Source organism: Molothrus aeneus, chromosome 2 (genome assembly GCF_037042795.1).
Source record: "Molothrus aeneus isolate 106 chromosome 2, BPBGC_Maene_1.0, whole genome shotgun sequence".
Lineage (NCBI taxonomy): Eukaryota > Metazoa > Chordata > Aves > Passeriformes > Icteridae > Molothrus > Molothrus aeneus.
Window position 1 is genome coordinate 92,476,817 of NC_089647.1, and position 22,634 is coordinate 92,499,450.

Below are 22,634 nucleotides of genomic sequence, written 5' to 3' on the forward strand. Positions count from 1 at the left end.
AAATATATATAGATTATTATTAAAGCTCTGGAACCAATCAGTGATGTATGAGGCCAAATACAGAACTGATTTGCTTCCATAAGCAATTTGAGCAATGTTTTAGGGAGGCTGGTTTAAGTGAAAATGAGCACAGATTGTGGTGCTGCATTTCTGCAATGCTCTGAAGATGGAAACATCATGACAATAGTAATGAATACTGATAACAATGCCAAAGAAAGCCAATCCACAATTATATTTACCTCCCACTTGGCATTTCAAATGGAAAAAAGCAAACAAGCAGACTTTTAAATATTTTCAGAGCTGAAGCCATTTCAGGAGGTACTAAATCACTTATTTCAGCAACTTGCTTTTGTAAAGAGAAAAAAACTCAGCAACAGATTTCATTTCTAGCTGACTTCCCAGGCCCCAAGAAAGACAGCAGCCTTTACAGCCTGGAAAGATGTTGAAGCAGCAGCATGCAATTCCTAGCAACTCATGGGTGCCAAAAAATATACTGCTTCAGCAAACATAGCAAATTTTCACATAACAGAACTACAGAGAGAATAACTATTATAGCAGGAAAAAAAAGTTTAAGTTTCAGCTGCAAGCACTAGACACTGTTTGTCAGAGGCAATTTAAAGTATTTTTGCTCTTGAATTTACAGCAGAATTTTCTCTACATAATTAGATTGGAGAATATTTTTTGAGATGACTGAAGGTCAAATTGCATCGTTCTTATTTATACCTTGGCTATGAATAGTTCCACTGATCTCAGTAAGATTTTTGGAGGAGTATCCAAGGTGAGTAATGATTAAAACCTTGGTTATTAAAACAGAAAGAGTAGAAGCAAACCAGAACACTTTCCTATGATCAATCAACAGCAATTTTTTGAATGGTGACATTGAAATGCACTCAAAAGAATAAAACAGAAATTAATTCTCAGGAACACTGTGATGTAAAGTAATGTGCTGGGGACTGGTGCACTTCATTTTAATCATTAATATATTGTTAAAGATACAAAAAAGTAGGAAATTCTGACTGCACCATCTTTATGTAAACTCTCTACAGGATATTATGGTATGGCAATGTTTCAAATGTAATGAGGTTGCCCTCATGCTGTGTTTGAAACTATTTTAGTAAAACTTAGCATTTTTAGTAGGCTTTTAATGCCTAGATATAATGTCTGAAACAGCAGAAGTCCAACTAACTAGCTAGCAACTAAAATCTGAAATATTCTGGGGTGTTTTGTCACTCTTTATACAGTTTAGAAAGCAGCCAGGAAGCCCTCTTTCATATTCTAGGAAGAAACGATTTTCTGTTACAGAATTAACTAAGAAAGTCATCATAGGTTCCTTTTTTCCCTAGTTCTAAACTAGGACTAGCAGAGAACTGGAACATTTTATGCAGTAAGTTTCTAATTTGAATGCTATAAACTTGACAAGAATTTCCAGTATTACTCTCCAAAAACATGCTAGTATAAATTATATTTTTATATTCTAAATTCCACTTTGATTATCCTTTTTTCTTCTAATCTCAAAGTCACATCTTCACACATGTAAGTAAATCAGTACTATCTTTATGCTTCTAATTGCATTAATATTTCTTTTCTAAATAGGTTCTATTTCATTATCCATGAATAGCTGAGGCATCTGTCATCCAAGGGCCAGACATGGCCAGATGAAACAAGAGCCCATGAAGGGGTGCAATACTTTTAGGAGAAGCCATTGTGAAAAATTTCATTTCAGAGTGGTTAATTTACACTTTGAAGGTCACAGTGTTGTCTTTCTGTAAGGGGATAAAAAGAGGGTAGCTGTTTTTTCCTGCCAAATGCAATCAATTTTTTTCAACTTTAACGTGCACCAGGAGGAGAAATCCCACTTCTCTCTACAACTGCCAGTATGGGTGGGGAGGAGCTCAAAGAGGAAGGAGAAAAGGAGATTGCAATGGCTTGTCCAGCCAAGAAGTGAAACGAAAGTACAGTAACAGGGCTAGAGGCAGGACTAAGTGTAACTCCTGACTGGATGTGTGTCACAGTTTAGGAATGATTCCCCGATTTAGTGTTCCCAATGAAACACTCCTAACCACATGTCCCACACTCACTCCCCTGTATCCCCTCCCTTTCCCTGCAGAGAGATGGAGAGGAGAATTGGAGGCTCAAAAGGTGAAGATCATGGGTTCAGACAAGAACAATTACTGGAAACAGCAATGAAATAAAAATCTGAGGAGTAACAGCAGCAATATTAATAACAATGTGTCTAAGAGGTGAACAACTCACATGTGAGTGCTCACCACACAGAAACCCCTGACAGCACCCCACCACGTGGCCATGCTTTGAGAGCAGAAAGGGACCCCTTTCCCTGCTCCCAGAAAATGATGTGAGGTGGTATAGAATTACCTCCAGGCCCTAGCCATGATCCCTTCTGGCTACTGCAAAAATTAACCCTGTCCTGTCTGGAACCAGGGCAATGGGATTTTGCCCTGAGGCAAATTTGTCTGTGATGCTCTTCAATGTCCTTTTCTTCATGACCAGAAACCATGATGGCATGCTTGGCACCATGTGAATTTATTCATAGGGAATAGCTATGGCTACGGCCTAGAGAAATGACTTCAGGTAATGACTTCAGGAGAAATGACTTCAAGATCCTTGATATGCATGCATTCCATTAGGAACGAGGTGGTCCAACTAAAACTGTTCTGTATATGTTGCTTTTTTAACAATTCATACAATGACAGAATTGAACTTGCAAATAAAAATTAAATTATTTCAACTGTCACAAATGTGTTGTGGAAATACCTTCACATTTAAAGGTCACAAGTTGCACTTTTTTTAACTCCTATATCATTTTTAGTCAATAGGACCACGCTTTCTGATTCTGCCAAATCTGCATTCACATTCCCATTGTGGGCCACTGCAGTCCATAGGATATCTCCTAGACACATGGGTCTGCTTATTATGGACAAGAATCTTAATGAGTTTATAAAAACTAAAGCAAATTCTGTCTTACTACTGGCTAACTTATTCCATCTCCTTCATGATGCCAGGAAGAGTGAAAATCTAATGCATTTTTTAAAGGCCATAATTCTGTAACTTCTTGTAAGCTTATGTGTACCTTTGTACACATCCACACACAGTGTCCTATTAAACTTCAGGAACATGATAGTAGGACATCCTTGGATTCTTGTGTGCTGGTGGAGTCAGACTAGACCTTAAAATGCTGCAGTTAAAAAAAAACCCAATCTATGCAAAACTCACATTTAGTGCATTTACCAGAACTTCTTGCATTGTGATCACTTTGAATCACAATGCTTACTTTTTGATTGAATTTCCAGTCCTATATTTCTGTGTCATTTATTGAGTTTTCATTGGCATCTGTAGCACCTGTGCTTTAGGGAAGAGTTTATTTTTGCTCACTCAGTGGCTGAGTATAGAGCTCAGGTTGCTTCATGGTTTCCATCTAAGACCTGATGTTCAAATCCCTGTAACACAAGAAAATTCTAATCATCCAGGTCAGGCTTTTTTGTGATAAGGATCTCTTGAACTGGTTGGTTTACAACCTCACTGTCAGAGTGGTGTGATTCAGACACCAACTCAGGCAGGAGTTATACAGTGAAATACTTTTCCAATCCTGGTGAAAGAAAACAGTCCTACAATTGAGGTGCTCCAAAACCTGCAAGGTTTGAAGATGAGGCAGAGCAAGAACACTTGCCAAGGGGAGGTAAAAGCCTGTGAGCAGCCAGCACTCCTTAGCTGAAGACCCAGGGGACTGAAGCTCAGTGTCTGCAACCATGGGCTGCCTCATCGGCCTCCTCTGTGCCGACCATAAAATCAGCAGAAAATTACAGTCACTGCTGAGCTGTTTTTTCATCAGCTTATCAAGCTCAATTGTCATAGGGAATAGTCAAGCCAAACCTAATGTCAGCCTATGAAAAATGCCAGGAAAAGGAGAAGAAAGGTGTAGAACTGCAACCCTAGAGAAGGACAGACCAGCTTTTGATAAGCAGTACAGGCAATTTCCCTTGATTAGGGCAGTACAGGCATCTAGATAGTGCACTAACCTGTGGGGTGGAGAGGAAGAACCTAGTATATGTTAGGATAAATATGTAGGCAGAGCAGTGGCTGCATGAAGAATAGCTTTTACAGGCTACATGGCTACTCATCACGTTGCCACTGCTCTGTCTACATATTTCAGGCTTCCTTGCCTGAAAGAAAACACCTTGAGATTGAGCTCTAGTTACAGCTGTCTGGAAGATGATGAAGGCAAATATTTCTGTTTCATGAGCATGCATACTCATTAAACAGAGTAAACTCATTGCTCATTAGAAGAAAGAAGTCATAAAGGAAGGCAATAAGCAGAAACAAAACCAGAAATTGCTGTGGTTCACCAAAGGGTACCTGTTTGTAACTTCTGCGGTGACCTCATGCTTCATGAAGAGGTACAACAAAGTACTGGTGTTCCAGCACGTATTAAGGACAAGGAATAGGCCTCCCTTATTGTCCTTCTCTTTGGTTTGTAAAGCCTTGTCTAGGATTCAGTAGGTAACTGAGGTAGAGATGGCTCTAAGTTATGGATTCTTCCATGTTTTAAAAGTAGGATGAGTTTGTACCACCTTTATCATTACAAACAGTCCCATTGAGGTCACCTGTGGTCCCTCCAGAAAGCACACATCAGGTCATGGAGATTCAACATCTCACAGAGATGGGACAGAGACACTGACAGAGGACAAAAAGGAGGCAGGTTGAGGTGCTGAACACCAAGTCCACAGCACACCTGTGACATGTTGGGGGCAGCAGTTAGCAGCTGACGTGACACATCCTTTCAACAACTTGCTCAATTTGTCTCCAAAATAAGATCAGCTCAGCAAAAAAACAACCTTGTTCTGTGAAAAACATTTCACCTCATGTGAACTTACAAAATATTGTTAGCCTGAAGACCAAATGAGGACCATAAGCAGGACAGTACATATATATATATGTAGAGGGAAGGCTGGCAAGAAAAAAATAAACAGGCTCTAATTTTCTCCTGCAATACTAAGCAGCTTTCATACTGCAGGAGACTAAAAAGGTTGAGTTACCCTGACGTCAGTACAGTCATTATTGGCTCAGGTTTTTGGCTTGTGTACAAGGCTAACATTCTTACTCTTGGGAAGGTCTTACTCTAGCACAGAAGTGGGTAAGAAACTTGAATGTGTTGTCCCTCTTTGTATCCTAATCCAAGTGTCTGAATTTCAGAACATCTGGAGACCAACCATGGTAGCACATTGTCACACTGGCAGGAAGGCTAATGAACAACCTCCTTGTAATTAAAGGTGTCCTCAGATGCTCTAAAATGAAAAACACCAGACAAAGTATGTAGTCCACATACTTGCACTACCTGGAGAGTAAATTATTTCATATTCCTTCCTATCAAGCAATTTGACATTCTTCATGCCCATACTGACTACCGTGGAGACGTCTTGCTACAGACGACTCAGTGATTTGGGGAAATTATCTTGCAACAGGCCAATACATCTGAGTGTTAGAGAGCAAATTACAGACTCTTAATGTTTTCCCAAATATTTTCACATATGCTCTGTTATTATTTATATTGCATTACAGACTATCGTGAGCCATTTGACTTTAACCAGGGGTGACTTAAATTGCACGCTGTAGTTTGGAGTGCATTCATCCAAGGCGGCATCGGCAGCAATGACACAACACGCTGTGCTCTGCCCAGTGAGCGTGCTTTCCTGAGGTCAGTGGGAGCTCAGGCTGCTCAGGACTTCACAAACTTGACTCTTTAAGGGCTCACCTCAGGGGACCTTTGACATACCTTGACCCTGTTCAGATCACCACTGTCCTAAATTCTCCAAAGGGTCTGAAACAACACACAGCACCCTCCAATCCTGTTGCACCTGATTATTAGGGACAGATTGCTGTGAAACAGAGATGGCCCTTTAAGTAAGCAGTGAACAGGAGGTGAATACTGGTGGGATAATGCACATCCCTTGCTGAGTGAGAGTTGTTAGTTGTGGCACCAGGTCCAAACCAGTACTGGACCAGATGAATTTGGTGCCTCGTTGAGCTAGGCTATGTTTAACATACAAAAGCGATACATTGCCATCAGTGACATTTGGCTGGTGACACTTTCAGGAGAGTCCCCTGTCTGTCTGACTGCTGCTAGCTGGAAATACACCCACTCAAATATGTGGGGATGTAGGTATGTGGTTCAAGAAACTGTGAAAAACATCGTGAAGGGAATGGACTTCTCTTTTTATAGAGCATGTTATTAACAGAGCCTAAAATCCCAGTTGCATTTTCACCCTATTATTCAGACTGTTTTCTGTCCGGAGTTTATTATTATTCAGACTGTTTTCTGTCCCTATTATTCAGACTGTTTTCTGTCCTAAGTTTTTTGCTTACTTTTAGAAAATATTGATACTTGTTTTGAATCCCAGAAAGACCTACATTTCACTAGTACTGGAAAACAATTCAAATACAGCAGACTTTTACAGTAAAATTCAGAAATAATTGTTTTAAGTGCTTTAACTGCTAGGATTTGGTAGCAGAAGCACTATTGTTTAAGCTTTTAAGTATTTTGTTATTCTGTGGACAGTTCATAAGGCAAGAGTACATAGATCCAGGAATCTTTTACAGGTGCAGATCCTTATGGTCTAAACTCTTTGATACAAGATTCTTCTTTTCTCTTTCTGAAATGGCATCTGCTACTTCAAAAAGGTGAAACATATTGCACATGGGAATTTGCAAGCAGTATCCATACAAAGAGAATTTTGTTATTTTTACACTTTCATACCAAGCACCCAGAAAAAACCTACTTGCTTAGAGGTATGTCAGAGAAGCACTTTGATCCAATGAGTGTATTTTTCTCAAGTCGAGGTAGGAATCCAGGCAGAAAATGGGAATCTGAGGCAAAGGCTGCATATGCCACATAAAAATAGTGCCACACAATTACTCAAGTGCAACAATTCCCCCCTCTCCCTTAATTAGTATTGCACACAGCTCTGAATCACATCCCATATTAATATCTTGAAGTCACCTGAAAGACTTTTTTTTTACCTAACCATTTAACATCCCCTCTCTTTGGGTATCTCCAGTACTTTAAAATCTGAAGCATATCTTATTCTGAATTGAAATTACATATTACTTGGTACAGCTGCAAGATTACAGATCTGGTCAGTAAAAGCAGAATAAGCAAAAGTAAGTAGGCAAGGCTTAAAAAACCCAGACTGTCACACAGTTAATCCTTTTTAGCAGGTAGGCAAAAATCAAAGCATCTCATAAATATGAAGCCTAGACTGGCTAAAGAAATTCTAGCAGTTTCAACACAAGACATGCAAAAGTGAGGATGCATGTTCACTTATTAAGAAAAGTGCTTCTATTTGACAATTTTTCTGTGGGGAGGGAGAGAAAATTAGTAAATGGTAGGTTCTCTTAGGAATACTGTAACAGTTGGTTCCTCCCCCCGGTTGGTCTACACGTTATCCCTTTATTTGACCCACATTTGTAGCAAGTTTATATTCTATTAATATTTTTTCCCAGATTTGTTTGGCATAAAGAGGACTGATGCAAAAATGATAGGCTGGATCTCTGTAATGGAATTAATCTGAATTACAGCAGCTGGGCAACGGACTGTGAAATTGGGTAGACCTGCCCTCGGAAAACAATCCCTGACACCTCCCTCTCACCAGGGCACAGGTATTTGCCTGGCAGCCGTCACAGCTCTGTGAGAGATCTTAATTTCGGAGCAACTTTCTGCCCCTCCATGTACACGCCAGGAGGGGAGCGGGATGAGCGGGCTTTGCCTTGTGCTCCGGGAGGGCTACGGAGGTGGTGTCTGTGCCATCTCCAGCTGGAAGGACGCGAGCATCCCGGGACGCAGCGGCATTCCCCGAAGGCTCAGCGAGGCCGAGCTCGGCCCCAACACCCCCAACAGAACCGGGCAGCGGGCAGCCTGCCCCGGGGCAGGGCCAGGCACCCGGCTGCTCCGGGCAGGGCAGGGCAGGAGCGGAGGGGCCGCGGAGCTCCGGCCGCTTCCCCGCCCGCGTCCCCTCCCCCTGGCGGGGCGGGAGCGGGGCCGGGCCGGGCCGGGCCGGGGGAGGAGCAGCAGCCGGAGCCGGGGCCGGATCGCGGCGGCTCCAGCGGAGCCCCCGAAGTTTTCGCTGCCGGCGGAGGCGGCTCTGGGCCCTCGTCCCGCCGCTTCCGGGGCCCCGCCGGGCGGAGCGGGCCGGGCCGGGCCGGGCAAGGCAAGGCAAGGCAAGGCAAGGGGGCGGGAACGGCCGCCGGCAGGGAACCGAGCCGAGCCGAACCGAGCCGCGATGAAGAAGCCGGACGGGAAGGTGGTGCTGCTGGGGGACATGAACGTGGGCAAGACCTCCCTGCTGCACCGCTACATGGAGCGGCGCTTCCAGGAGACGGTCAGCACCGTCGGCGGCGCCTTCTACCTGAAGCAGTGGGGGCCGTACAACATCTCCATCTGGGACACCGCAGGTGAGGCACCCCGGCACGGGAGCGGCACGGAGGGCATGGGGGTCCGGCACGGCGCTCCCCGAAACCCGCGGGGTGTTTGCTGGCGGGGTGCCCCTCTCCTCCGGCCCCGGGGAGAGCGGCGCTGCCCGCGGCACCCTCCGTGCCTTGGGATGCGTAGGGCTTCCTTTTCCCTAGTTTTGACTCGGCCCTGGTGTGCGAGCTGCGGGGTGGGTGTCCTCGCTCGGGACAGCTTTGCTTTCCGAGAAGCGGGGGCAGGAGATGGAGACGTGATCCCCGCGGTGCCCCGGAGGCGGCGGCCGGCGCCGGGAGCCCTGCCCTGCTGCTTATCGCCTTGTTTCGGCTCTGCGGTGAAGTCAGCCGCCTGAATCATAGGCTTTGGCGGTAGGACAGAGTCTGAAAAGCGGCACGATTTTGACGGGCCATAAGGGGCCTTACAACTGCTCATCTCTGGTATTTTTGGAATAGCTTTGCCAAATGTGGATGTACAGGGAAGATTGCGGTGCTTGGTTGTTTTCTTTTACCCGAGTAGATGGCTACTGACTACAAGTTCAGTCAGGAATTAGAGAGGTTGCAGCTTCTCCCTTCCCTTTCTTACTGAGTTCATCCCTTCTCGTTCTGTACTGTTGAGTTGATATCAGCTGGTGTCAGACTTCCAAACGCGTGCTGCCTGCCAGCCCTTCAGACGTGGCGTTCCCCTTCCCCGCAGCTGCAAGAAATTGGTGCACAAAGAGCATGGGCTGCCGGCAGCTTCTGTCTGGGATAGCAGCAAGGAGCTGTCTGTCCCACTGCTGTGCCTCAGCATCTCTGGGATGCAGGACTGAGCGTGGGCTGTGGTTTGGAGGCCTGGGCTGGAGGAGATGGGAGAGCATGGACCGGAGAAGTGGTTTGTGGTCTTAATCATATGAATGTCTTGCTCTTGATTATTACGTCAGGAAGCTCTCCTCTGTCATGTAAAGGACCAGAGTGTCCTGCAAAATTAAGTCAATGGACGCTCTTGCCTTTAAATTGTTCTTTGCAAATATAATCTTGTTCCATTGTTTTTGTAGTTGATTTCATGTTTAGCTGGAGTTTTAAAAACTATTTAGTGGCCACAGAAGAATGCAGGTTATATGTTCTTGTGAAACTTGAGGAGCTGCAGCATCATGCAATATTCCAGTTTCCTCTTGATGAAATTTCGGAGGGAAGTTCATTTGCTGTGTCACTTCATGTCACAATCTAGTCCAAAATAGCTTTTCCTGTGTCAGGAATTGAGAAGGGGGAAGGGGAGACATGAAACTGCCCAAAAGTTATACAGAAACACTTCTGGGAAGTGTGGGGAGGAGGTGTTTAAGAGCTTTTTCTTGCATTTGGTTATCTGTTACTATCATGAAAGCTCTCTACCAGTAGCTCCGTTTTAAATATACTATCTATGTAATTTGCAGTATTTTTTTTTAATCTACTTCAGTTTTGCAGTTTATGTGTTGTACTAGGGGGAGTCTCTTGTGGGCAGTTGCTGCTTGTTTCTAGTAAGCCAGAACCCAGTGGGTGATTAGCAGTGGGCTTTATTTCAGTGTTTCAGCAGAAAAACCATCTGTCTTGGTGACATTGTTCCTTGGTAATTTTCATTACACTCTTCTATTGTTTTTTAATCATACATAATAAAATAAGTCCAAGGCTTGTCTGCTGGTTTTAGAGCCCTTTTTGTCAGTCATTTATTCTTATTGTGGTATTTCATTCAGTGTTAATTGAGGAACCAGGTTCCAGTTGTGTGTGGAATCTGGAAAGCTCCAGAGGGGTATCTCCATGTGCCAGATGAAGCAGCCAGGTGATATCTGTCTCAGGACAGTGCAAGTGTTCAGAGCTCAGCAATCCCCTTCCCAGTGGCCACAATTCCCTCTGCACCCTGGAGCAGGGCCACTGCCAATGCACAGCTCTGCAATAGAGGTTCCTGCTGCTCAGCAGCACTTCTGGAGCAGAGTTGCTGAAGCTCTATTTGCAGAGCAACAGTTGAAAAGTGTTCCTGTATTGTACCAGGGTGGCATAACACATCTTCCTCATTCTTCTCTGTTGCTGGAGTTAGCACTGGGCCTGGCTGTCCCCTCTCTCTAGTGCTTCAGGGGCACGCAAGGGCTCTTGCACCATCTCCCTGTTAATTTGTGCTCCTGCAGAATGATGGAAGTTACCAAAACTTGGGCTAGACTGTTGAGTCCTGTGGGTTTTTGTTTGTTAACAGCTCTCATTACTCTTGGAATTCAGAGAAGCTCACAGGGCACATATGTGCTTTCTGCTGTCCTGGTGAAGAAGTAAGAGACCTTGTTAACACTGTAACTCTGGTGTTAAGTCACAGGGGGATTCAAAAGCTTGTGTTATTTATTTGTTTATTTTTATTTTGTGTGGATCTTATGCTTTTGTTGGCCTCAGTGTATCTGGAGACCTTGGTTTGCACCTCTTATCTCTCTGTGGTCTCACTGTCTTATCTCTACCAGGTGGGTACCAAGTAAGCTTGGAATGTGTAGAAAAGACGAGTTTAAAATTTAGCTTTTTTGTCTGTTTATTAACCTGATGTTGCTAACTACTGAATTCTTGGGAAGCAGTTATAGGGTTATCAAATACTGATACATTGTTTTCTTTAATTATGCATGTGTAGATATATAGAGAAATCCAGCAACAAACAATCACCCAGGAGAGTTGAAATTCTTTAGCAAAGCAATGACAAGAATGTGGATCAAAGTTTGCACCCATCCCACCTACCTGAATACTGCGTGCCAGCTCAGGATGTCTGTCTTAATACCTCAACAGCACTTTATACAGTGTATGATGTAGAAATATGGAAGATTTGGCCTAGAAAACTTAGGTATGCATGGTAGTAGCTACTGTACTAGTTCAATGCATAATTAAACTGGAATATATCTTCTTTTTAATTTTTCTCCATTCATATTATATTTAGTATGTGAATGTATGTTTATTTTTGTTGCTGCTTATGAACATTATTTTTGGGACTGATCTCCACAGAAGTCCCCTATGTTTTACTTGCAGTTCAGACTGTATGGTTATTTGTTTTTCTGGTATGGGGTGGGCATTTGGCTGTAACAATGCAAACTTCAATACAATGAGGCTTCATTCTTTTAATACAAAGTGGTGTTTGTGCACACTTAGACTTCAGTGATCGATGAGAATACCTGCAGTGGTGGTGATGGATCACCACAAAAGTTAAGTATGCATGGATACTAGCACAAGTGTAATTGCTGATTTTCTGAGGTATTTAAAATGTGTGTCATTTTCACTAATCACTCTGTTGATTTTGCATTACTTCCTGCTCTGAATTTAGAAAAATCTCATTTTCCTAGGAAGAACTAAATTTGCTTACCACAGTGCTTAAAATGTGCATTTCTGTGTTGTCTTTAATGAAATCAGTGTGCACACCTGACCTGTTCTACCAAGTTAGATTTGAAGTGTAAATCAGTTATTCTAGGGAGGAGTCTTAGCTGTAAATTCACACCACTCCTTATCTTGGAAAAATCAGCTGCTTAGTCTAGTCTAAATCTTTCATGTTCTTATCCACAAGCCCTGTAGAATGGGTGTGCAGGAGTTGTCAGACTTGATTGTTTTTTTATGTAAATTCTCATTGAAAATAGTTCAACATCTCCCGTTTTCCAATTTGATGATTATGAGAGAAGTTATTTGGAAGTTGCATTCAAGTCAAGGAAACAAATAAGCCCCAGATGGGGAATACTTGGGAGAAGTATCGTATGCTTGCCATGTTCCAAACCTCTCCTTTTCCTAGCCATCTGCTTTTGGCTGTTTCTCCATTGTGAGAGGCTTGGATAGAGAGTCTTGTGTCTGACCTAGCATGGCTGCTGTTGTATTTGTGGTTGGTGCATAGAATTATTTACTTCTTATATTCTGGTGCAACAAATTATATTTGTTGTTTTCCCTTTGGATCAGTTAATTCAAAAGAACTAAAAAAAAAAAAAAGAGCATAAACTATACAAAAAGAAGTAACTGTACACTTTTAGCATATTTTAAAGAGCTTGCTTGCTGGATAGAGGCCTAGTCTTTAAAACATTTAAGTACATGCTTTGTACTAGTTTTTTGAAGTAATATTTTTCTGCAACAAGGAAAGTAAGCATTAAGAAGACCTTCCTCCTCACACAAAAGGATTGAGGGTTGGACACTCAGGATGTCAAAACTATATATATATATATATTTCTGTGTATATACATGTATGTGTATATATAAAAATATTTTCTAGGCAGTGCTGACAGCAGCTGCGGAGTAATCCAAAACTTCCTGCTGGGTGCTGATGGCATGTAGCTCAGACCTAGCATATAATCTTTTATCTGGCAGCACAAAACCTCCTGAAGTTTTGAGGGTCTTGGTCCTATTCCACCATGGAATAATACTGGAATAATAATAATAATGTGTGGTGGCTGTAGCTAATGATATTGTAGGAGTGTTTTGGTTGTTCAGGCATGTTTGCTGATGCCTTGGTATTTCAAAAGGTAAAATTTTTCTGTATGTTAGATTTCAGTCTCTTTAAGTTGACATTTGTTCATCTGACAGAGAAGTGGTTTCTTAATCCCAGCAGCAAGGTTTCTTAATTATTAGTGGCCATGTCCCCTGTGTTGCTGGCATAGTATTAGAGCAGTCAACTGGTAAATGAATGACCAGTATTTCAGAAAGTTCACATCAGGATCCTCTAATTCTATTTTAAGAGTCAGAGTTTTGAACTTGCTAGCAGATATTCATGTAGCATTATAATGGGGAAACATAAAGGTTAACTTTAAAGAAAGCAAACTTTCCTTCTTTTCCTTCTTCTCATCTTGAACTATCTGTCAACAAGGACTGACTTGATTTTTTTTCTTTTATTCTGTAAATACTCGGGTCATATTTTTACATCTTCCAACCATTTATTTTTACCTGCATATATACATATATATATATATATATATATATTACTTGTCAGAGCTAGTATATTGAGGGACAAAGGAGATCAACATAGCCTAGAAAAGGCTCTTCTGTGCCTTGGGTCAGCTGCAGTGTATCTGCCTAATGAGTGCTTACATCTCTTGTGACTGTTTGCTGATGTCTGATGTTAATCAGTGCTGGTGAGCACGTGTGAATTGCTCACAGCTTCAGATCTCTGACTGCTGGGGTTTCACAGGCTGCAGTGCCGGCAGCTGCCTGGGCTCAGCTTTCTCGGGCAAGGTGTCAATGTTTAGCTGGTGAAATGTGTTACATTCCCCCGGTAAAAAAGACTATGTTCCCCCCTTGCTTAGTTAGGCTTTGAGGGGTTTGTGGGTTTTATTTTGTTCTTTTTTTTTTCACAATTTATCTGTGTTGATGAACACTTCCTTGTGCTCTCATGCACACTGAGTCAAAGGGTATCTTGAGGTGAAAGGGACCCATCAAGCCCAAGTCCAGTTCCCTGCTCCTTGCAGGTTTACTAAAAACGAAACCATGAAACCGTGTGAGCAAGAGGGAGCTCCTTGAACTCTGGCAGGCTTGGGGCTGCTGGGCGCCTGTTCACGCCCTCTCAGTGAAGAAGCTTTTCCTGATGTCCGATCTGAACTTCCTCTGATTCAGCTGCACTTTCCATTTCTTGGTAAAGGCTGTGAATCAGCTTCGTTCTAAGGCAAACCTGAGATGGGGTGTGGCTTGGTCATCAGAGTGTGAGATCAGCCCAGGAAGCTGGAACCAAACATTGCCCTGTGTGGTGAACAATATGCAAATTGTCAGTAGGTAGGGCACAGACGTGGTCCTCCATCATATTGAAACAGAACAAAGAGGAGGATTTAGGGGACACATTTCCTTACACTGATAGCAGCTTCTCTGTACGGTATTATTCTGGTTTTGACTTTTGGAAGTAGAGGATTCCAGCAGGGAATAAGAGGCTGCAGGTGAGATGGTTGGGTGGGTTTGTTGAAGCCAGAGAGGGCTCTGATGTGTGTGCCTTTCTGCACCTGATGGAATTCTGGCAGTGGCTGGGGTTGGCTGTTGCTGAATGTATAGTGAGGTATCTTTAGTTCAGGAGGTTTCTTGTTGGAAGGACATAGGGGATTTCACCTCAAAAAGTGTCTTGGGCATCAGGGACCATCAGTGAGGAAGGCTGCTGAGTGTGTACCTGCACTCATCAGGTGAGAACTAAACACCATAGAGGTTGGAAATCATGAAGAATAAAATCCCTTAAGTTTGTTGCTGGTGAGTCATGGCTTGGGGTCCAGTTACCAGCAAGAGTCTTTGATTTTTAAATTTTTAAATGAATTTTTAAAACATTTTTGTTTGCCTTCTGCCCTTGGGAAAATTATTTTGCAGAATATTATGTTGGCCACAATTAGTTGTTCATGATGGTTGTATGTAAAACAATGATGGCTGAGGACCAGTGCCTCATGCACACATGGTGTGGCTTCCTTGAGATTACTGTGCATGGTTATAAGCTATATATTTTCATATCATGCAAAGGAAACCATAAGAGTGGAAGCTCAAAGGGACAGAAATTCCTGAAGAGAGTTCACTGTCAGTGAGTTCTGTATCTAAACCCTCTGAAGCAGATTCAGAGGAAGGAATAAAAGTTTAAGCTTTAGACCATCCCTGGAAACATGGTTTTGTTGTTGTGAAACAGTGCACTGGATTACTTTTTTTTTTTGCCAAGAATGTTTCCTGAAAAGAGCAGAATAACTTGGGAGGTGATTAAAAATATGAAGAAATAATGAACTGCCTGGGAAATGTCCTGGAAAAAAGTTCTATTTTCTGTGTCCAGCAATTTAAAATACAGTGATACACAAGTAAAGTCAAAGGTAACAAATTCACTGCAGCTGAAAGTGCTTTTGTATGCAAATTAAGTAAAAATACATAAATACCTTGTCATAGGGAATAGTGAAAAATACATCTCAAAAGAAACAGAAGGCAAAAGTAACACAATTTTTTCAGCTGTAGCTAACTGAATTTATTGAAAGCAGGATTTTATTTCTAATGTGTAATTTTAGTACTGACTTGCAGAGGCAAGTTAATGGGGAGGTTATGGCACCTTGTGAGTACTTGGTGCAGGCTAAGGTAAATGTTGTGTGTGAACCTCTGTGCCACCTTCTGTGTTCCAGCCCCCACGTTAAATCCCCACTTTGCATGTGGTATTTAATAATAGTGTGCAAAGTGACTGAGCTGTTCTAACCTAAGTGGGAAAGCACTCAACAGTTTGAGTAGGACTCTCCCTGAACAGTCTCAGTGACCTGAGATGTGTGCTTGGCTAAAGCTGACCAGGATCATGCCAAGGCATTGTGGCTCTACAAACATGAGCAACTTTCAAGAGGACTTGGGTTTGTTCAAGTTCTTGGCTTGACTAAATATGCCATCTTTTAAAGTCACAGATTCTAGGCTGGAGCAGTATGGAGAATCTCCCTGATGAAGAAGAGTTTGTGCCCCTGGCATTGCATTTTTCTTCCCTGGTTACTGAAGGAAGAGGTGTTATTTTGCAGATACCTGTCAAAATTGACTCAACAGGTGAAAGATTAGTTTAAATACTGTCTGCTTTATGCCAATACTGAAAATGTATGAGGGAGGGAGACATGAACAAGAGGAATGGTTAGTAAAACAATGTAAATGTAGTGGCAAATTTGCTCACAAAAATTGCAGATATATGGAAATTCATCTTCCTGATGGATCAGGATCTGGTAGGAGAGATTGCAAAAAATAAGGGTGTCCAAGAACTGGATTATTGGCTTCAGTTAAACTGGTGCCCTAGAGGGTATATGCAGAGGCATAGGTGTTCTGGGCCTGAAAACAAGTTACTAATGCCCTGTTGCATTCTTCAGTTTGACCTTGTGAAATGTATGGCTGAGCTGTCTAAGAAACAACAGCTCTTTCAGTTTGAGCATGAGGAGAAAAACACAGGGATGGTATGGGAAATGTTTTTCCCAGTAGTTCTCTGAGTAAATAGTGTGGCAGCAGAATGTTTCACAAACTGCAATGTAGAGATGAATGTATGCAAAATAACACACATTGATCCAATTGTGGTGATGTGGTGTTTTTTGTTGTTGTTGTTGTTTTTTTTTTTTTTTTTAACTGGGATGCAGTCACATTCTGTAATGGAAAACAAATAGGAATTTAAAATTATTATTGTATGTCCAGGTGCTTGAACTTAGGCAGTCAGGGTTGTGGTGTCTTTCTGCTGACTATGCAATTAACTGTTGCTCTCAGCTGGAAGGAAGGGGACAGTGGATACTTAAAATACAAGTGTGGGGCTGGTAACTGGCTGCTAGTTATTGTACAATTACTACCTTGAGTGATCATGTATGGTGAGTACATTTCTGGCTTCACCTCAGTACATGCACATTATGGTGATACAAATATCAAAACCAGGGAAACTCCTAAGCAGCCTCACAGTGCCTTGGCTGAGTTTCTCCTGATACTCTATGGGCTAGTTTGAGTCCCTTTACTTCACACTGCAATCCCATTTATAGCTACATGAATTGTTTGCTTCACTGCAATTGCTGTCTCGTGTTGAAGCCACTGGCCATGTGAGCTTCCAAGGGGCAGTGTTTTACTGCCTGAACTGAAGGTACACTTAGTAATCCCTCATCTGAGTCACATTTTGCTATTGCAAAATATCCAAACAAATGACCTTTGTTTGGGTCTCCATCTAGAAAAATGCTGAGTCTGTGATGGATACATTTGGAGCCATTAAAAATTATGGAATAGAAAGAATATTTTCTCTTCCAAGTCTGAATCATTTTCTTTCTTTCAGGGAAACACTGGGTACAACATCCAGGGGGTTGATCAAAAGGCATCAAAGCTGTGATAAATTCCTTTTCCTGTGTTTGATTAACTGTAATTTCATATTCAGTACCTGAAGATATGCCTAGGAAGTGAGATTTCAGGTTGGTGATTAAACTTAACTTATGCAAGTGTGCTGCAGAGAGCAGAGGTGGTCAAAGGAAGTGAGTGGGTTTTTGCTCTTAATTTGAATTCTTTACATAAGTAATTTGCTATCCTACATCACAGGAGTCAGGATAGCTTCCTTTAGGGCAACCGACTCTATAAACATACAAGATTTCCACACCTACCTGGGTGTGGAAAGAAGCAAATCTAGAAGAGTGCTTATTAACATGGTATTTAAAGGGAGATATCTGACGTGTTTCTGAATTTTCTAGTATATCTTTCCATCTCTTAGGAAGCAGATGAGAATGGAAATTTGCTTTGCAAGGGCTGTCAAGAAGCCATTCATGGAGGATCCCTGCTGAGAGCCTAAAGACCTGTGTGAGCATTTGATGTAGATACTTCTCCCTGTTCCCTCAGCTTTCTTTTTGATACAGTTACATATTTTTTATACTGTTACATAATTTAATATTCCTAACTACTTCTGTACTTCAGGAGATTCTTGCAAAATACGGACAAAAGGTGTTGTCCAGCCATCCAACCACTTTTAAATACTTAGTTAAAAAATAATGGTCTTCAGTGCAGCTGAAATAAAAGGAAATTTTTCTATTTACATTCTGCAGCTGATGACTACTTATGAGGTTGTAGTCATATAAAATATTGTACCATAAATATTTAAATATGTGAGATTTTGTTGTGAAAGGCCTCAAAAATTCAATTCAGTTTCTGTTGTTCATCATGGGATCTGTGATCTGGGAATATAAATCTGTACGTCTGTTGTTCTTTTTTTAATTGTTGAAGGTAGAAATAAGGATCTTGTTAATATTCTAGAAGGTTTTTTGTTTATATTTCACCTATCACTTGCTCTCAAAATTTTTGTTCATTCAGAAAAGGGAGAAATTACCAGAATCTGTAATGGCTTATAGGTACAAAAATAAATGAAAGAAAAAGCTGTGTGTAGTTGAATCAGCATCTTCCAAGCCTCATAAAAGGGATCATCAAATCTTGTGGTTTGCTGCAAGTGAGACTTGGGTGTTTTAAACAAAACAAAAGATCCCCACTGGTATAATAAGTGAATTTATTTTTAATTTTGTTTCCCTTCCTGATACAGACTGTTGCTTTTTAAAAAACTGAATCTCCAATTTTGTGAAACTAAAAATGTCTCAAACTGCTCAGCTCCTCCAACCCCTATCAGTATGATTGCTTCTTATTTTCATGAGACTGTGAGACTGTCTAGGACATGAGCTTTCCCTCCTGCAGCAGATAGCTGTATGTATGACATTTGTATTGTTTCCCTTATCTCCCTTCCTGTTCTTGTGTTTTGTGCCCTTTCCACGTTGTCCTGTTTGACTTCTTTTTTCGCTTCAAGTCTTGGAACCACAGTGGAAGTGGAATAGCTGTCTTCTCTTTGAGTGGCAGAACACTTTGTGACCTAGAGATTCTGTCCTAATTATGGAAGAAGAGGATGCAGTGCAAGCAAATCAATGAGCAGTTCCCTTTCTGTAAGCAGCTTCCCCTCTTGGCAGGAGGGTTGCATGGGCAGACACTGGACAGTGGTAACATTGCTCTTGGGAGCTTATTTTGTTTAGAAAGTTCAGAACTGAATGGTTTATGATTTTTAGCACTACTCTCTTTGTACCAGGTTGGAGAGCAATAATGAGATGAGCTTATATACCATGCCTCTTGTCTGATTACAGTTTCTTTAATTCTCACATTAATGCTCCTAAACTGTGGATATTACATATGCTCTTAAGTGTGTAGGCAGAGAAACTGGAAGGAGAATTAAAAGGGAGAAGTAGTGCTGGAAATGTAAAGGCCATTTGTTTATCTTAGTTAGCATAAGCTCTGAAAACACAAGTCACACATCGTGTGCTAAAATTATCCTAATGTTTTGAACGAGTTTTGAATACATTCCCACAAAACCCAGGTAGCAGCACTGTCTGGCACAGTCTCCCACTTCTGATCCTTGCTGAAGGCAGCCCACTGGATAACCAGAACTGCCTCCTGCTTTTGACAAATAGCAACTATTTAGAAGTACCCAGTGAAGAAGATTTCAACTGAATAGAAACTGATCGTAGCTGGTCAGTAATAAAAGCAGTTATCATTTTCTTCAAGGTTAATTATGCATGAATTCATTGCTTGTGTTCTTAGTTGAGAACCTGCCTATAAATCATTGAAAATGTAGGAACAAATAATAATGAGTGAGGCTAATTTTATGTCCCATGTTATTAATATAAGTTTCTCTTAAAAAAAATAAAACATTATACTTTTAAATTCAGTTTGCAAGATACACACTTTGCTAAATGTGTATAAATAAAGGCCAACTACCTAGCTGTCCTTTATTTATACACATTTAGCAAAGTTTTAATATTTTTCAAATTGTTGGTGAAAGGTGGTTGGAAGTTAAACTCAGCATTACAAATCAGGAGCTAGTATATATTTATCTACTGTGCCTCAGTTCCATTTCACCAAAAAATGATTTAACCTTAAATAAGAGACACTTGCCAAGTAACTGCAGGGCTGCAGGGGCAGACCAGCTGTGGGCATCTGATACCCAGAGCTTCCTGAAGCATTTCAGACAACTGTGGTTTTTGTTATGTGTGCAAGAATCATTCCTCACTTTGGAAACATGTGACACAGAAGGTCACTTCTTACAAAACAGCCTGCCAGCTCTCAAGTGTGTTTTGGTGTAACCTGGACTCTGTTTCTTGGAATGTGAATGTGATTTGAAGATACCTTTCATTCCCCCTCCTCACCTAGTAGTGATCACTGATGAAAACCAGCATTTAGCTGCTCTCTTGCACTAACTTCAGTTTTGTAAAAGCTAGGCCAATAGAAGAGCTTCTAGTTCTCTTCTTTCTGTCCTCTACTCCTAATCAACCTGGAAACATACTAGTAGGATAAAAGATTTATGGAAATAGTGCTTGAGAGGCTGCCTACATGAGCCTAGTAATTAATTTTCTCTTCAAAAGGAAGCATGGCCAATATACTTGAGTCCCTCTCTACACTGCAGTGCCCCATGCATGTACTGAACCAAACTGTCCTGCAGCTGTGGAAGAAAAGAATGGTCTCTGGTTGTGTGGTAGGGAAGGTGCATTCCCACTAAAGGCTAAAAGACTCTTGCTTCTGGTGGCCTGATGCTGTGGTAGAAATGGCCTGGAGATCCCTGAACCTGTCTAAATACTGAATTTCTTGCAGGTTCTTGAAAGCCTCTGGCTGATGTCCTGGGATGACCCTTAAGTAGAGCACTGAGGGGTAGGGCTGGGTTCTGTTGGCCTGTCTTTGTAGTGCTTTTGAAATATTAATGGAAGGAATTATCATGAAAGTGAGGCTGATGGAAAATAGGCACTGCCATAGCTAATGCTCTTGTAAATGAATCTAGAATGGTTTGGGTTGGAGAAGGTCTTAAAAATCATCTAGTTCCAAACCCTCTGTCATGGGCAGGGATACCACCCACTTGATCAGCTTACTCAGGCCCCCATCCAACCTGTTCTTGAAGGTTGGAGCACCTTCAGCCTCTCTGGGCAGCAAGCTCTGAAGCTCTCCTGTGGGTCTGTGGAAGAAAGCTACCTTACTGTGTTACCATGGGTCACTCCCATTGGGTGGATGTGCACAAAAGAGTTTACAGCTGCTTCTTGATGGTTTGGCTTCCTATACATGGGAAAAAGGGAAATGACTGACAGCAGGAGGCAGAAATACATATAATGTGTTTGGGATTAAAGCAATAATATGGAAAAAGAAGAATGTTTCTAAAAGAGTAGACTATTTAATTTTATGTATGGTTGGATACAAAATTTAATCCAAAGAGAGTCTGCAAAGAGTAACAATAAACTCTTTTGTAGTCTCTAAAATGTCAATTCCCTTAATTGAGATATTTATTAAGTTAATGGTGTTTCCTCACTCAAAAAATGGTGTATTGTACTGATTGTCTTGGTATGTATGTAGTTAACTCTTCTACAATCCTTTGGGGAGTTTTGGTTTTAAAAAAAGAGGTTGTAATGAGCTAAGGCTATAGCAAAGTATCTAATGAGGAAGTTAAAAAACCTAACTCAGCTTAAAACAGGAATAAAGAATGAAGAAAAACAGGAAGAATTTCTTGTCTGTGAGGTAGTGAGCAGACACTGACTTAACAATTCTCTGCTGAGAGCTGGCAGGAATGCTGATGAGTGGTAGAATTTCAGAGTGCTCATTGAGATACATTTAGGAGGACAATCTAAACTAAGCTTCAAGCACCCTCTTGCTTACTCTGCCCCATGGGCATGGGGGAGAGAACTGTGGGAGTAAAAGTGAGAAAAGTTGTGGGTTAAGACAAGGACAGTTTAGTCGGTAAAGCAAAAGTTGCATGCACCAGCAAAGCAAAACAAGGAATCCATTCCTCACTTCTCATTGGTAGGCAGTTTTCAGCCATCTCCAGGGAAGCTGGGCCCCATCATGTGTAATGTTGACTTGGGAATACAAGCACCATCACTCTGAACATCCCCCACTTCCTACTCCTTTCCCCCAGCTTTATCTGCTAAGCATGACACCATGTGGTGTGGGATATCCCTCTGGTTAGCTGGGCCCAGCATTCCTGGCTGCTCTTGTGCACCCCCAGCCCCCTCACTGGTTGGGTGAATGTCACAGAATCAAATAGGTTGGACAAGATCTCTGAGATCAAGTCCAGCCTTTGAACATCACCATGTCAGTTACACCATGACACTCAGTGCCATGTCAAATCTTTCCTAAAACACCTCCAGGGACAGCCCATTCCAATGGCTAATCACCCTTTCTGTGAAGAGATTATTCCTTTATGTCCAACCTAAATCTCCCCTGGTGCAGCTTAAGTCTACGTCCTCTTGTCCTGTTGCTGGTTACCCAGGAGAAGAGGCTGACCCCCACCTGGCTGCACCCTCCTTTCAGGTGATTGTAGAGGGCAATAAGGTCCCTGCTGAGCCTTCTGTTCTGCAGGCTAAACAACCCCAGCTCCCTCAGCCTCTCCTCATGGGACATGCACTGTTGACCACCTCTCCCAGGTCCTTTTCTGCTGGGCTGCTTTCCAGCCATTCTGTCCCCAGCCTGTCCTGCTCCCTGGGGTTGTTGTTGCCAGGTGCAGGACCTGGCCCTTGGTCTTGTTGAACCTCATGCCACTAGTCTTGCCCCATTGATCCAGCATGCGCAGGTCCCTCTGCCAAACCTTCCACCCTCCAGCAGATCAACCCAACTTGGTGTTGTCTATGAACTTGCTGGAGGTAGATTTGGGTTCTTCTCATCCAGATAATCCAAAAAGATAATTAACAGGACTGGGTCGTGTTCCCCCCACCCCAATCCCTGGGGGATACCAT

At 42.0% G+C, this 22,634-nt stretch overlaps 1 protein-coding gene across 1 annotated transcript in view; it reads left to right on the forward strand.

The window, feature by feature from the left end:
* The first annotated feature begins 8,118 nt into the window (after positions 1-8,118).
* Positions 8,119-22,634, forward strand: part of RAB20 (RAB20, member RAS oncogene family) — a 29,071-nt gene continuing 14,555 nt past the window's right edge. Inside the window, exon 1 of the mRNA XM_066571616.1 lies at positions 8,119-8,463. Within this exon, the coding sequence (XP_066427713.1) occupies positions 8,292-8,463 (172 nt within the window). The 5' untranslated portion in view covers positions 8,119-8,291. The remainder of the gene's footprint in view (positions 8,464-22,634) is intronic.